Source organism: Poecilia formosa, unplaced genomic scaffold (assembly GCF_000485575.1).
Source record: "Poecilia formosa unplaced genomic scaffold, Poecilia_formosa-5.1.2 Scaffold613, whole genome shotgun sequence".
NCBI lineage: Eukaryota > Metazoa > Chordata > Actinopteri > Cyprinodontiformes > Poeciliidae > Poecilia > Poecilia formosa.
The window spans coordinates 129,302-145,591 of record NW_006800552.1 but is presented as its reverse complement, the minus strand read 5'-3'; the positions used below and the strand labels follow the sequence as shown (position 1 = coordinate 145,591).

Here is a 16,290-nt window from a genome sequence, read left to right as displayed (position 1 = left end):
GGGGGGGGCTCTTTGGCCTTCGTCTGTGGCGAGCGGGGGAGGGGCACAACACATTCGCGCTTTTAGATAGATTTTTACCCAGAATGCAAATGGAAAAAACCGTGAGTGAAACGGTGACTGGGACTGACTAGTATATATTCCATTGAGGGAAAGTTAGTTTCACATCTGCTCAAACCACCTGGTGGTTGAAGAAAAATCCACATATAAACCCAAAAATACAATATATGAAAAAAAAAAACACTGAATGCTCTTTGGTATGAGGAGGCGGGCCAGATCCGGCATTGTTCAGGGGGCCGGACCAAATGACATGGCGGGCCAGATCCGGCCCGCGGGCCGTAGCTTGGGGACCCCTGCTCTAGAGTCTATGGAGCCACATATATAATTATGGTGGCCCTGATTTGGTCTGTGAGCTCACCAATCCGATTCTAGTATAAACATGTTTAATAAGCAATAAATGTGTTTTAAAAGACTACTTTTTATACTGTAGCTTATGTTTCACTGCCTCTACAGTGAAACAGAAGAAGCAAACAACTTGCTAATAGCGTTTAAAGCAAGTTGTACTAACAACTGATCTGTGCATTTTAATCTTTTCCCGATTATTATCTTTGGGGGAATTTTTCTGCCATAATCCGAGAGCACACATTTTTAGTCTGGAAACAGGATTTCATGTCTTTTGTTCTCAAAACTGTTAATACTTTTGCTTACATTTTCATTTTGAAAGCCGGACTTCATGTCTTTTTGCTCAAAATTTGTAACGCTTGAACTCAAAACCTCTCCTCACACTTAGTCTCTGCTCAGACTCTGCTCGCTTTTGAAAACGCCTTTTGGCACAGTTGCCTGGCAACCTCTTAGCCAATAGAATGCAAGTGTAGTACTGGGTGCGTAAGTTGTTTGTAGTGGGTGTGCCTGTGTGGCTATTATCGATTGTAGCAACCTGAGCCACCCACTGGATGTAAGGAGTTGGTTGGGTGAACAAACTCCTGCCTAATATCAGTATCTGTTAGTGATCAAAGCACCCACTATTGGCTGATGTTTAGTGTACTACGGAGCAGAAAGCTGATGTCATTGTTTCTCTCTACATCAACGTTTTTGTGTGATAAATTACTCTATCTTCCCATTAGGCTGAATTGGAATAAATTACTTTAAATCTACACTCTAAGAAATAATCCTGTAAAGAACGGTAAACTACTGGCGTCTGTAGCTGCCAGTAGTTTACCGTTTTTTCACAGTATCTATATTGTTCTTGCTTTAACGGTAATCTTCTGTCAGAACAAATTACGGTACAGCTATTGTGCATTTACAGTAGAATACTGGCGTCTGTAGCTGCCAGTATTTTTCTGAAAATTTACATTTTCCAAACTACAGTGTCTGCACCCTTTCAAGCTTATTCTTTCAAAGGCTTGAGAAATGGCCTCGTCTAGCTGCCTAGCCTCCACCTCGACGTTATGTTGCTTAGCAACCATGATGCAACATGATTTTTACAATGTTTGTAGGCGAGAATGTAGATGTTAGAAGTCTCAAATTTCTGCTCGGTTCATCAGTACATCACATAATTGCAATATTGCTTTGACGTTTTCGGAGATGTCTGCTCCCGCTGCATTAACTCCCATCCCTAGCTGTCAGCTGGCAGGGTGGTCCAGGTTCAGTATACCGCAGGAGAACATCTGACTGATTTGGGCGTTCCCCAAATGACTGGGAGTTAAACACAGATATTAAGTCAGGTAACATCTAGTTGTACATTTTTTGGTTCACTAAAGTATTTCATTTATTCCTGAGCAAATCAGTTTGACTGATTAAAGTTAAGCCTTCAAACATAATAGTTTGATTAAGCTGTATTATCTTAGCTGAGATTCGGAGAGTATTATATTTGAAAAGGAATACTTTGCTTGCATTCCTTGTGTATGTGCTATACATGTTTGAACATTTTAGAATCAGACTAACAGATTTATTTTTTTTTAATATGCAACGGCCTTTATTACAAAAGGTGAAGAGTAATAGAGAAATCAGGAGTAAAATAACAAACTTTGAGTCCGTTTTTTCCCATCGCTGCTCTGTGCTTCATGTTGTCACGGTTGCTAAGCAACATAACGCTGGGGTAGAGGCTAAGCAGCTAGCTGAAAGCTACAGCTTCTCTCTTCTGGTCGTCGATATTTATGACCTTCGAAGGACCCGCCGTAGACTGGGCTGTTTCTCAAGGCCCTTGAAAGGATGCAAACCCTGATTTTGGACCCAGCTGTTCTCTGTTCGACTCCCCCTAGTGGTCTGGAGCACTTCTGTTTTCAGCATTTTTTGTTTGCATCTCTTTTTTGTTTGCTGCATTTTATTTGTGGTTGTAGTCTTTTTGTTTACATCTCTTCTTTGTTGCATTTGCTTTTCTTGTGTTTGCTGGGTATTTGTACCTGTCAGCCACTGTAAAATACAGTGTTGAAAGTAAATATACTTTCAAATACTGGCGTCTGTAGGTGCCAGTATTTTTACTGTAAATTTAGTTTTACTTCTGTATTAACTGTAACTGGACTGCAACATCTTAAAGTACAGTCTTAGTTTTACGATAGAACAGTAATACCTAACCTGTATGAGATGCCACTCAAACTCCATCAGGTTTTTGATGAGGGTGGAAACCTGCACATTCACTGTCTGCTTTTTCTTTTGAATGATCTTTCCTGTCTTTTTGGATATCATCTTCCAGTGACCATAAATGGGAAATCATAAATGGGAAAATTTTTGAGAATATAAATAGTGTAGCACTCTAAAGACAGCAGGTACAATATATAAAGCTTTCCTTACTTAATGTGGAAAAATTATCCTGTTTTTAATTATGTAAAGAGAAAACATCACCACCTTTGTCAAAAGTAATCAGAACTTGCTTTAAAACTTTAAAACCATGCCATTGTATTTTGCTCATTGTAAAAATATAGGAATGGTTTTTACCATTGAATGAACTTCAAAGTCTTGGCTGCCTCATGCTGATATTGGGGGTTGAAGATGTAGAAGATGGCAAACACTGTTGCCAGTCCTGTCTGGAATGTTGGCTGGACCCCATCAAAGACAATATGGCCTTCAATGATGACCATGCAGAAAACTGCTTGCCATAGGTACTGTAATAAACCAAGTCCTTTATTGGATGAACATAAAATGAATCCTCTTATTGATACAGTATGCATTTAAATGATCATCATAACAAAGAGTGTCCACTCTGCCAGGCAAAATAAAAGCAAGGATGTTCATATCCTCAATTGTCGTGCAAAAGTCACATCAATGTTGAAAACTGTAGGTTGGGTTAATGTACAGAAGTTGTAGAGGAATTCATGGTACTTTGCACAGAAGGTGAAGTGTGCTTTGAAAGTTCATCAAAAGCTACCATGGATGGTCTTGTGATCACTGATGAAGTGTCTTTGATGCTGCTCTTGTTTTCACCAACACGCAAGATGAAGGGCTGTCCTGGTTCCACACCAATGAGGAAGACTTCAACACTGGCTCCCATCTTTGACAAAATGCTAAGAAGACGAATAATAAAAATTATTAACTATATGTAGTACAGCTACATTCAAATAGCAAACTAAGCCAATGAGAAAGTGCTTCTACACAAATGTCAGTTCAAGCTACCTAAAATGACACTTTGACATTACAAAGAAGAATAGAGAGACAAGTGATTAGATTTTTCTCATATGAGGAGAGCAAGGGGGAGAGAACTAACAGTTAAAATCCCCCAAATCACTCTGAGGCTTCTCCGCCCGCTACGCCTCTTTTATTAGAATTGGAGTTTTCCCTAGTTACAACGTTTGCAAACTGTTAAGGAAGGGACAAACACATGCTCATATATAATAAGATGCCCCCCCGCCCTCCTCTTCTCATAAGGCTTTAAGCGCTGGTCCTGCTTCTCTGGGTCACAACCTTTAGCCTTTATCTGTTTCTTCCATCAGGCATGCTCGCAGCTCACCTGCAATTCAGCTCCAAGGGTCTGGCTTCTTGTTTATTTTACCAGTGATTCTTGAGAATAGGGACAAAACAGGTCCTATGGATAAAGCACCAAATTTGAATAAAATATACACAAAATATATTTTTTCAAATATCTGACTAAACTAACCTGGGTCATGTGAGCACAACAATGTATATTTTTCTTGTATTTGCTGAATATTTTTTTATTTTAAACATTGTAGTCGGTGGATGATGCCTGTAAAATCCCTTGTCCAGGAGCAGAACTCAACACATTATAATAGTTTAAAACAAATGAAGCACTAGGCGAAAATTCAACCTGTAAGACTCTTCTGGCATCACCTATAACCACGCCTTCATCCCAGCCAATCAGGACGCACCACCTCTCTACCTCGATCCAATCAACTGGCAAGAGCCCCTTCAAAAAGGCGAAGCAACCACAGATCCACCCGCTTCAGCTGTGTTTCAACCCACCTCCTCCCCGTTTCCACCACCAGCCTCACAGACGCCTCCAGGTCCCCTCAAGACTCCTCTCTCCAAGCTCCGCTCCACCACCAGTGACTGAGTCCGGGGGAAGACCTACCTGAGCTTCATTCGAGCCGCTCATTCAAGCTCGCTGCGATTCTCAGCACGCACGTCTTCCGCCGGTGTCCGAGCGCCAAATTCTCGGTCCAATAAAATTGTCTAACTCCTGTTTCTCTCTCTGTGTGAGTCTCTACAGATTGAATTAAAGAAATACTAAATTTATATATTATGACAATTAAGTAAAAGTAGTCATATAAATAAATATAAAAGTATTGATAAATTGAATTAAAAATAATTTTTAGATATTTTTCAACTCCGTTGAAATTTGTCCCTAGCTTTTATCAACACTGTCAGACATGAAAAGAATGTAAAAAAATCAGGCATTATTGGGGGGCACCAGAACTTCTGAGGATCCCATGACGTTGTCTTTTCTCTTCCTTTGCTAAGAGAGCTAGTTAGCTCTGGTTAGCTTATGTTATTCTTTAGTTTTTTCTTCTGTTTTATTCCTAAGTTGCTTGTCACAACCATGAAGTGTCAACTCCATAACTGACAATTTTCAAAACTTTGATGAAATTTTGTGAAATAAAAGCTTAATTTTGGTATTGTTAAGGAAGAATATCTAAATTAGTTAATTTTGGAAAAAGTCTGGCTCTCTCTTCCTCTTGGATCCCAGGTCTTCCTGGCGGGCCACGTGTAGTCACTCAGAAGAAAACAGCAATGCGTGTTGACGTCACAGAATTTAATCCAATAGAAGACAACGCATAAAATTACAACAGAAACTGCAGAACAACGGAGACATACATTCATTTACCTCACAGACTTGGAAAAGAAGGAAAGAAAGCAAAGACCTGCAAAGACGTCTTTGGAGAATTGCAAGAGCAAATCTAATTTGTTACTTTTGTGTAGAAAGTTTTATAGTAAAAGGCGTATTCTTATCTTTAATTTATTCAAATAAGGCGTATCTTTGCTCATCCAACCAGGAGCTATCTCTGACCCTTTATCTGAAGCCAGGAACTCCTGCCGTGTTTACGGCTTTTCACAGATGAGTGTGAAAAGCTACAACTTCTACTGTATTGTTTTCCCACACAGACAAAAGGCAGTTTAAACGATCCTAGCAAACCATCTGCTGTAACTACAGGTAACATAAAGGTCAAAAAGTCAGAATACATTACTGATTTTAAAACCACAATTAGGGTATTTGAATCAAGACATGTTAAGTTTTAAAACTAGCTTATTTTAAATTTATTTTCTTAACAGTATACTGTAAAGATTCCATGGACATGATGGGCTACAATATGGCCTCCTTCAGAATAACATCATATAAATTGAGGTAGTTTGGCTTTTTGTCAACTCCATCAGAGTTTTTGTGACTCTTTCAGTGAAATTGTTGTCAAATCTCACTTAATTGTGCAATTAATTCATTTTAATGTATTTTACATAAATTGCATTACTTCATATGTATCAAGTTTTTCATTTTACTCACTAGTTTGTCATGACCTTCAGTTCTATGTCAACTCCGTCATGCACTGTCAACTCTTTCAGATGGACTTTTTGTTGTTTTTTGTTTTCAATAATATTTATTTTGTTTCTTGGGAAGCACTTGTCTGTAAAATGAGTAAAAATATCACTAATGGGGTATTTTAAAAATCATTTTATATTTATTTTTGTCAGATGGTGATGACAAAGTTCTGGGTCAGGTCGATTAAAAATTTAATTTCTTTAAAAAATTTGCAACTGGGAGCCTGCACCTTAGCATCTTTACATTTCCTAAACATTATTTGTCATATTTTATAAGGTTGAGAAATAATATAAAAAAAAATATGGGAAAATTAAAACCCATTTTGTCCCTATTCTCAAGAATCACTGTTACCTGTTTACGGGGACTAATACATTCCTTTCAAAGCACAAGTTAGAGGCACACAAGAAGAATGCTATAGACTTTAGACTTTAAAAACCATGACTGAATATATGTAATCCTCCTGAGAACCGAAGAAAAAAAGTGTCTTCCAATTTCTGTTTTTTTGTGATTTCCTACCTATTTAGGCCAAAATGAACACCTTAGCATTTTATTTTATATATATATATATTTATTAAAATTTTACAGCATATCCATTGTAGTGGACGTCAGGACTATTTCAGTCTAAATTATGACAGAATTTAAAAAATGGAAAAATGTACAGATTATTGTTTAATGAATCACATTAACCCAACAAGAGGTCATATTTGAAAAATACATTTAATAATCAGAAGTTATCCATTTCTGGTTGCAGTCTATTGCTTGTTACTTAAAATAAAAACCAAAAATGGCTGCAGGGTTTTTTTTTTTGGGCAATAGAAAACTATTGCCCCAAAAATTAAGACTTTATTTATTTTTACTTAATTAATTGTTTTTATTTTTTTTTATTTTGAACATGATAGAAGTATAAAATTACACACATGAACAAGGACTTTCTTCAGAATATCAGCACACATGGCCTATCTTGGCTTTCCCAGAGTCAAAATCTTCTGGACTAAAAAATCAAAAGTGCCAGTTATTAGCAGGAATATGATGAGGAATAAGTTCTGCAAACTTCTCAAAGGGTCTTCCAGCAACTGGAACCAATATGATGAACCAAAGAATACCAAAGCCACACCAATTACCAGAAGATGGGAAGAAGGGAGCATCTTAGCTGACTGTCACAAAGTGGTTTGACGATAAACCTGTGGTGATGGCCTCCACCATTTATGGGAAAGATCTAAATGATATTTGCAGTCGATGGTCAAACAAAGAAAAAAACTTGTGTACATGATCTTTAGGACCAAATGTTGGTCACAGTGATCCAACATTTGGATCTTTATGACCAAATGTTGAGCTTTCATCGAATGTCGACCAGAACAAAAAAATGGACATTCCCATCACAGATGCCTGGCCTTAGACAAACATACAAATTAATCTTGGCCCACCTAGCATAGCGACTTTCCTGCTCTATATCTGGCTCTGATGGTGCATTCACACCAAACGTGTTTTGAACGTCAGGCCCATCTGGTTTACATTCAAAGTCTATGTGGAGGTGCGTTGAGGGCCATGGAGGAGTGTTCTGAGCACCTAACGTGGTGCGATTTGAACCGTTTGGACCATTTTTATGACGTTCCACATGGACTGTGAATGTAAACCAGACGCACCTGATGCTCAAAACGCTTTTGGTAGGAATGGACCAAAAGTGCACATGTGTCAAATTTGAAGTGTCAAGTGTGTTTTTGACATGTGTAACACGTTTGGTGAGAATGCACCATGAGTCTGTTTCTTCATCAGATTGTCCTGGATCTAATGAAGTTCCTTACCAGAAGCTGATATTTATTATCCTCATCTTCATCTGACAACTCCAGATCTGAATCTCCCTCTACTATCTTGTGGAGAATCCAGTTTCACATCTTTCTCCTACAACAATGTGGAGTCATTAAATACACTGAAATAGTCCTGATGTCCATTATAATTGACATTCAGAAAAGGTCTGAACAGAAATTATTAAATTGTTTTTACTGGTCAAAATATTATTATTGGTATTTAATTAACAAGAATATAAATAATTATCATGACAAAAATAAAAGAAAAAAAATACTTGACTCGTCTAACCTCTTTCCATAAAATGCGGTTTCTGGCAGGTCGGCCATTTTGATTTAGGAAAAAAAGGGACTTTCCGCTATGCAAACCTATCACATGACACATCCCTGGAAAGCCCACGATGTCCTCTAAACAGTACTGTAGGGCTAGAAAGGGTAACTCAAAGTATAAACAAAAAATAAGCTTCAACAAAATGTCCATTATAATGGACATAAGTCTATGGACCGGTTCTCAGGAGGATATGTAAAAATGTAAATGTATATACAAATGTAAAAAATATTATTCACAACCTAACAACAAGAAATAGGATCATTAGAATAACCATATACTGGCCCATATCTGACAACATGGGCAACAGTTTGACATGAGCTGTTTTGGATTCTTCTTGTGGCCTTAGGATATAGGAAGAAGTGCATGAACCAACAGAAGAATGCCTGGAGGAAAAACAGCAGAAACATCCATCCATTTTCTATACACCCTTGTCCCTAAGTGGGGTTGGGAGGAGCTGGTGCCTATCTCCAGCTAACGTTCTGGGCGAGAGGCGGGGTACACCCTGGACAGGTTGCCAGTCTGTCACAGGGCAACACAGAGACAGGCAGGACAAACAGCCATCCACACACACACCTAAGGATAATTTAAAGAGACCAATTAACCTGAAAGTCATGTCAGGACTGTGGGAGGAAGCCAGAATGCCTGGAGAGAACCCACGCATGCACAGGGAGAACATGCAAACTCCATGCAGAAAGACCCCAGGCCAGGAATTGAACCCAGGACCTTGTTGCTGCAAGGCAACAGCTCTACCAACTGTGCCACTGTGTAGCCTGCTGAAACATTCTAATAATAAATAAATATTTTTTTAAAAAAGTGTGAGCAAAACTAACCAGACCTACTGTGTGTGTAACTATCATATTCATTCAAATTACTCTGCCCACTCGGTTTAGCCTGGAGAGCATTTTTCACCACCTACAAGAAAAAGCATAAAAAAGTCAGAAATAATTACCATGAACACAACTCAGTCATTAAGTATCAGATAATCATTAGGTATTATAGAAATTAGTCAGCTTACAGAAACACTCTGGACAACATTTCTTCTGCCAACCTGTCAGAAGAAATGTGTTGAAGTCATCATAACAGGCATCAGTCACCAACATGACGTATTAATGAAGAAAAAAAAGGCAGCCAATATGTAATTATTTATTGTATGTATAGAGACAAAAACATTTTGGCTTAGCTTTGATCGCATAGATCAAGCCACCGGTCCAGCACAGCCACTTTCCCCATTATGCCGTCTAAAGCCAAAAACTTCAAGAAAACGACTCCACAGCTAAATAATGTTATCTCAAATGGCCTTTCTGACAGTTTTAATGTTCGGTTAACCACCTGACACCTCGTGCTACACCTGCTTTGCTTGCTTAAGCTGCTAACAAAAATAATAAACCAAGGGTGCTCACGACCAGTTCTCGAGAGCTACCGTCCTGCAACTTTTAGATGCATCTTTACTCCAACAGACCAGGATCAGCTCTGAACAGACCTGCTAACCAGCCATTCATTTGAGTCAGGTGTGTTGCAGGATGACAGCTCTCGAGGACTGGACTTGAGCACCCCTGTATTAAACAGTCATATACACCGTGATATCCAAACAAATAAACTTACATTAAGCATAAGTCAATACTCTTGAGCAAACAGAAAATTAATGCATTCATAAAAGAAAATCAAAAACATAATAATCTTAACATGGAACTTAACTTGTTATGATAAGCTCCAGACAGGACCCTATACTGCTGTCCCCGCTCCTCAGCCCAACACGTGATGTCACAGATACCTTGCATTTGTGGAAGCAACTCTGTCTGGTGCTGATTTCAAAATCAACACCAGACAGAGTTGCTAAAATTTTACTCTCCGGAATAACACCAACTCTTTAGGGAAACTAACACTCCTATCTTTGAATTAGACTAAACAAGAGCTGAATTAACACTGTATTTTTAACATACCACACCAACACTAGAAATCTAACACTTTTGATTTTGCTCTGTAGATTTCAATTCATTCCCTAAAAGATTTATTACAGAAATTATTTTTTTCTGTCCATTTAATATTGACTTTAAATGCTGATTCTCTAAGATGCAAATACAAGTAAAATGTCTGGCCAAGGAAAAATACTGTATTGTACAATTTTTTTGCGTTAGTTTACTGCCAGTCGTCAGTCTTGATTGTAACAACAGAAGAAGACATCAAATTTAACAATATTCTACCGTATTTTATAATAACAGTATGTTACTGTTAGAATTCCGCTGTAAATTTACAGAAATTTTAAACAGTGTACCTTTTAACTGTATACTTTGTATATTTCAGTTGGGTCAGGGGTTTGTTGACTGGATGGTTTTAAATTAACTGAACTGAATGAAATATAGTAAGTACCAAACATAATTGTTAAATAGCATAATATCTTATCTAATTCAAGTAAAGGTAAATTTTCACATGCAAAGTTTTGAAAACGAACCAAATGGAACATACTTAAAATGCCTATTTAGTTAAAAATTAAATTTTTATTATAGAAGAAACCAATGACACAAAAAGAAAATAGTTCACAAATAAATTATTTATTTAATATAATATATATTAAATTAGACCGTTTTATTAAATAGTAATTTAAATGTAAAATAAAGTTACACCGTTTGTTTCATTTCTTCAATGGTAAATAGCAAGTCTTCAAAAAACATTGGCTTTACTTTTTTTTTTTACTTTGGTTCAGATAGGATAACAATGATTTATCTTGAAGTTACTAAATGATAAAGATGAAAAATCCAAGTATCAGATGGAGAAGACCAAGTCTGAAGCTAGATGCATCACTGGTGGTTGATGTGGTGGTGGCTGCAACAGTTGCAGTTGCAGTGGTTATAGTAGTTGTACTGACTGGTGTGGTTGTAGTGGTGGTAGTAGTTTGTGCTAGGGTAGTGGTTGTAGTGGCTGGGGCAGATGTAGTGGTTGTAGTTGTTGGGGCAGGTGTAGTGGTTGTAGTAGTTGGTGCTGAGGTAGTGGTTGTAGTAGTAGTTGGTGCTGAGGTAGTGGTTGTAGTAGTAGTTGGTGCAGGGGTAGTGGTTGTAGTAGTTGGTGCAGGAGTAGTGGTTGTAGTAGTTGGTGCAGTTGTGGTGGTTGTTGCACTTGGAACATTGCACAAACTAGTTGTACAGCAGGTTGGTCCACTGGTGATTGAACCAACACTCTGCATGAATGGCAAACTTCCCAGGCCTGAAGCAGCTGTACAGGTGTTTGGTGATGCACAACCCAGTGCAGGAATTGTGTTTGTTCCATTGTTCACTGTCGATGTAAAAAACAGTGTAAAGTTACATTATTTGTTTTAAATATAATATAGTTGTATTTTTCTAAGATGTAGTATTAATATAAAATTGGGATTTGTCTTCAGTTTGCCCCAGCTATTAAATATGAAAACTTACAAATTGCTGAGAAGCAGTTGATCTCATCTCCTGAACAGATTATTGGAGTGGTGCACTGAGAAGTTGTGGGGTCACAAACAAGGCATTGAAGGGATTTAGTAGGCTGAGGACTGGGGGCTGAAATAAAAAAGGATAATGGAAGAAACTGGTTAAATATTAAAGGAGCAAAATGAAATCGTAAAGGAAAGAAGGATGGCCAGATTTTTTCTTTGTTGAAAACTCTTGTTGAAACCTACCAGGCAGAGTCTGTGAGTTGCAGTTGTCTGTGTTGCAGCACTGAGCAGATGCAATTGCACTTTGGGAACCCAAGTTGACTGAAAAAGTCGAGGTGCCTGTAGCCGGACACAGAGAAGACGCTGCACAGGCTTTGTAGAGCTGTGTTACTGAAATTCCAGATTGAGTAGCTGTAGAGTCAAGGAAAAGTTTGGTGGCGTTAGAAAATACAGCAACCTCAATGCATGCAGTGTGTTCCATCATAAAGTAAAAGAAAACATAACCGGAACAATACCTTGGATGGTAGCTATTATGCACATCGTCTCTGAGCCACATGTTAGTGGTATTGAGCTTGAACATGTCTGGTCTGTGCAGGTCAAACATGTCAGGGCTTCAGCTGCATCCAGGGGAAAGAAGACTTATTAATTTCTCAGAAAGTTTGAACTAAAAGTTTTTTCAGTACAATTAAATGTTTTAAGCAGATTTTTGAGAGGTAAAATGCGAAACCAAAAGTTTAAACAAAAACAAAGTTCCACTAGTTTGCAAGTGTTAGAGATATGCAATACTTCATATTTTGGTATCAATCTCATACCAAATAAATACATGTCCGTCTTGCAGATACCGATAATGATACTTTTTATTATTTAAGCTTGATATTTGTCCTACATTTGTGGGTGTTTGGGTGGCATTTCACCACATTATATTGGTACAACCATATAATTTAAAAAACTACTACTTTAATAATATATTAAGATAACCAGAAACAATAAAACAACACAACAAACTTGTGTGCATCTTTTTATTTAAAAGGTGCAGAATATTTGAGAGAAAATGAAAACTACAACATAAAAATGCAATAACATTTTGTAAGGGTATTAATCAATATTATAAATATTTTGGATCATTTTACATACCTCTACTAAGTACAAGTCTTGATTTTATGTTTATTCATAGTTAATGTAATGTTTAAAGGAGTCAACTATTTTACTACATTTTCATTGTGCAATGTTGACAGAATTTAAGACATAAGATATTGCAGCAGGACAAAAAAATCTGATGCAGACATAACTGTCAGCCATTCCTCTGCCTTCTTCTCCCCCCTTAAAAAAACAATAACATCAATAGAACCTAATATACAAAAAGTGAAGTACCTAAAATTGTAATGGTAGTTCAACATTATTACTCATCAGTGCAAAAGAATAGCATTGTTAATGATGATAGGGAGAGCACATTGTTTTCAATGATGCATAGAGAACCAATTTAAACTCCAAACATTAGACAACACATAACAACCTTGACTTGCATGATAATTAGTCTGTTGGTGGAAAAAAATAACTGTTTGGATCCAATTTCTGTAAATTTAAATACACTAATAAAATAAAGAAATATCTGTAAACTCTTTTGTCTGCTTCTTGAACAACAATGTTTAACAATTACAGCTGAAAAAAAAGATAAAAAATTTAATTTGGATGGCTTCTAATTAATGAATAAATAACAAATTACATAATAGATAATGTTACCTGTACTGTACAGTGCCCAGATAAACGCTAGGGAAACGATCAGCTTCATGGTGATGTTCAGGTGGATCCTATAGTTTAGTTCCTCTGGATTCTGATACTAAGCATTCGGAGTTCTTCTGAACTTTATATGCTGGACAGATGACCTCACTGATTGGGTGTTTCCATTTTCATGGCGCCACAACCCAAAAACACATCTTTGCATTCGTCAAAGCATCCTGAAAGCATGTCAGCACACCTTAACACACCTAACATACCTTTTAAGACAGGGCAGTATGAAATTGAAAATGTCAATTCATTACAATGAAACATATCATTAAATTACTCACACACAGCACCACCACCAAATAAGGTGTTCCAAAAATAAGTCCTGAACATTTTGTGCTTTTGTGTCCATTGTTGTGGCCATTAAGTTGCCCTTGCTGTTTGACCAGGTATGAAACCAGCCTGGTTAAGTTTAAACTTATGTAACTTATTTACTAAATTTAACCAAGTAAAAACCTTAATACTTAAAAAAATAGTCAAAACTAAGTTTCAAAATGTGATTTGTTTTATTTTAGTATATGCAGGAAAGCCCCAAGTAAATAATACTGGTAGATTTTAATTTCAGCATACTCTTACCAAACCAATACATTCTTTTCTAAGGTTTTATCAGCTCTAATGGCCTTGATAGTTAGTTGACAGGAAAGTGGGTAATGAGAGAAGGGGAAGACATGCAGCAAAGGTCACCAGGCTGGGAATCGAACCTGCAACAGCCAAGGACTGAGGCCTCCATATGTGGACTGTGCTTAACCCCTGCGCCACCACAACACACCCAACCAATATATTCTTGTTAGAAAACAAGACATGCAAAAGGAAAGTAAAATTTTTAAAAATGGCTGTTTATGCTTACTCTTTACTAAATAATATTCCATCAAGCCACCACATGGCTCGTATGGTAGACCAGGTGCATGATGTCCAAAACCATAACAGTCTTCAACACAGTTGTCCCTGGTTCAGTTCCCAGACCAGACTCTTTGCTCTATATATATATTTATTTCTGAACTCTTCCTGAGTTAAAACATTAGTATTGTTGTTTCACATTTAAAACATTAGTATTGTTGTTTCTAAATCAATGTGAACTTGTTTTCTTTGCATTATTTGAGGTCTGAAAGCATTGCATCTTTTTTGTTGTTTTGACCATTTAATTTTCTTGAAATAAATACATTTTTGCTTGGAATTTCAGAGACATGTTGTCAGTAGTTCATAGAATAAAAGAACAATGTTCATTTTACTCAAACACAGTTCAATCAGAGAACTGACAATTTTGCAGGGGTCTCTCCATTTTTTTCCAGAGCTGTATATGAATTATACCAAAAATGATTTAAGCCATTCTCAATAAGGATCACAGCAATCAAATAGTTCTTAGAATTCATGTTTCCAGTGATATTTCATACAACTTATTTCTGGTGATCTCCAATTTTGAAGACCTTTTTTGCAAATAGCCTATTCTTTAGCTCTGTATGTATGTATGTATGTATGTATGTATGTATGTATGTATGTATGTATGTATGTATGTAGCTCTGCATATGATTCAAGTCAAGACTCCATATTCTACCTACAATAAAATAGAACAATATTTCTTATATTAACATAATACTTTCAATGTAAATCTGCAAGGAACTCAAGGAGTTTAAGTAACTTCCAGTTCATAGTCAGAGTGGGAGAAATGTTAACATATTACCTTAAAACCAACAAAAAAACTATTTGGTAGGTCATGTGAGTGGTGCCAATATTTTTGTTGAGAAATCATTCAAGTGAAAATAAATATTTCAGGAGATCCTTTTGTTTTATAATCTTAAAATATTTTTTAAGATCATAAATGTGTGACAGTAGTCTAAAATCCCAAATCAAGCCATGTGTTTCTTGTCAAGATTTAAAAATTTTTATCAATGAAAATAAGAGCTATGAAGTTAAAAGTTTCCATAGATGTATGATAATGTAAGAGACAACTGGTATAGCAAGCAATAAAAAGCAGTGCCTTAACAAATGACGCATGTCTACGCATGATTAGTGGCTAAAATATTTGATGAGCTAAAGCAGGTTGTTAGTCATTCTAGGGAACAATGAGGCAGTTTCATCAGAGCCACACAATTTAATTAAATCAGAGTGAAGAATATGCCTTTGAATTATAAAAACATATTTTATTTCTCCTGCTCTTTTTTTTCTTATTCTTGATGCCATCTTTTTAGGCAATTTTGTCTAAAAGCAGTAGGTGCCTGCCATGCATTACATAGGGAAGAGAAGTGACTGCCTTAATTCACAAGGCAGTCACTGCTCTTCCCTATGTAATGCTATGGGCAGGCCCCAATAATATCCAGACATTCTATTGGGTGTAGAACAATAGGTTCCTACCATGCATTGCATAGCAGGCCCCAATAATAATAATAATGCATTTTATTATTCAGCGCCTTTCAAAACACCCAAGGACACTTTACAACATTAAAAACACAAATTAAACAATAAAAAATGGCTATAAAAACACAAAGCCACAAAATAACTTAAAAATTACAAAGAGTAGGCTAACTTGAGCAGATGAGCTTTGAGTTGTGCTTTGAAGGTCAGAAGAGAGTCAATATTGTGAATGTCAGGGGGAAGAGTGTTCCAGAGTCTCGGAGAAGAGTAAGAGAAGGCTCTTTTCTGCATGGTGCTGAGATGGACAAAGAGGCACACCAAGGTGGAAGGGAACATGAGTGGGTGGCGATATGCAGAAGATTCAGTAAGTCATTTTAAGGTCTATTCTCTGAGCTACAGTGGGCCAGTGTAATGATTTTAGAACTGGGGTGATGTGTTCTATCTTCATGGCTTTAGTGAGAATGAGAGCAGCAGCATTCTGCTGTCTGATTCCAGCTGTCTGATTTCAGATTTTTTTAGGCGGACCTGTGAAGACCCGCTTGCAGGAATCATGGATGAGTTTCTCTACACCAGGGGTCTCCAAGCTACGGCCCGCGGGCCGGATCCGGCCCGCCACGTCATTTGGTCCGGCCCCCTGAACAATGCCGGA

General features: G+C 37.2%; 1 protein-coding gene across 1 annotated transcript; it reads right to left on the bottom strand.

Moving 5' to 3' along the window:
- Nucleotides 1-10,699: 10,699 nt before the first annotated feature.
- On the bottom strand, nucleotides 10,700-13,340 carry LOC103130185 (integumentary mucin C.1-like). The gene is made up of 5 exons (XM_007541516.2): nucleotides 13,251-13,340; nucleotides 12,026-12,127; nucleotides 11,754-11,921; nucleotides 11,518-11,634; nucleotides 10,700-11,380 (listed from the first exon to the last, which is right to left on the bottom strand). Exons 1-5 carry the CDS (start codon nucleotides 13,297-13,299, stop codon nucleotides 10,845-10,847), a joined length of 972 nt encoding a protein of 323 aa, XP_007541578.1. The 5' UTR covers nucleotides 13,300-13,340; the 3' UTR covers nucleotides 10,700-10,844.
- Nucleotides 13,341-16,290: the final 2,950 nt, after the last annotated feature.

Coding starts and splice junctions, on each gene's coding strand:
- LOC103130185 (XM_007541516.2), bottom strand. CDS start 13,299: ATGAAGCTGATCGTTTCCCTAGCGTTTATCTGGGCACTGTACAGTACA. Junction 12,128..13,250: donor CTGGGCACTGTACAGTACAG/GTAACATTATCT, acceptor CCCTGGATGCAG/CTGAAGCCCTGACATGTTTG. Junction 11,635..11,753: donor CAACTCACAGACTCTGCCTG/GTAGGTTTCAAC, acceptor TTTTTATTTCAG/CCCCCAGTCCTCAGCCTACT.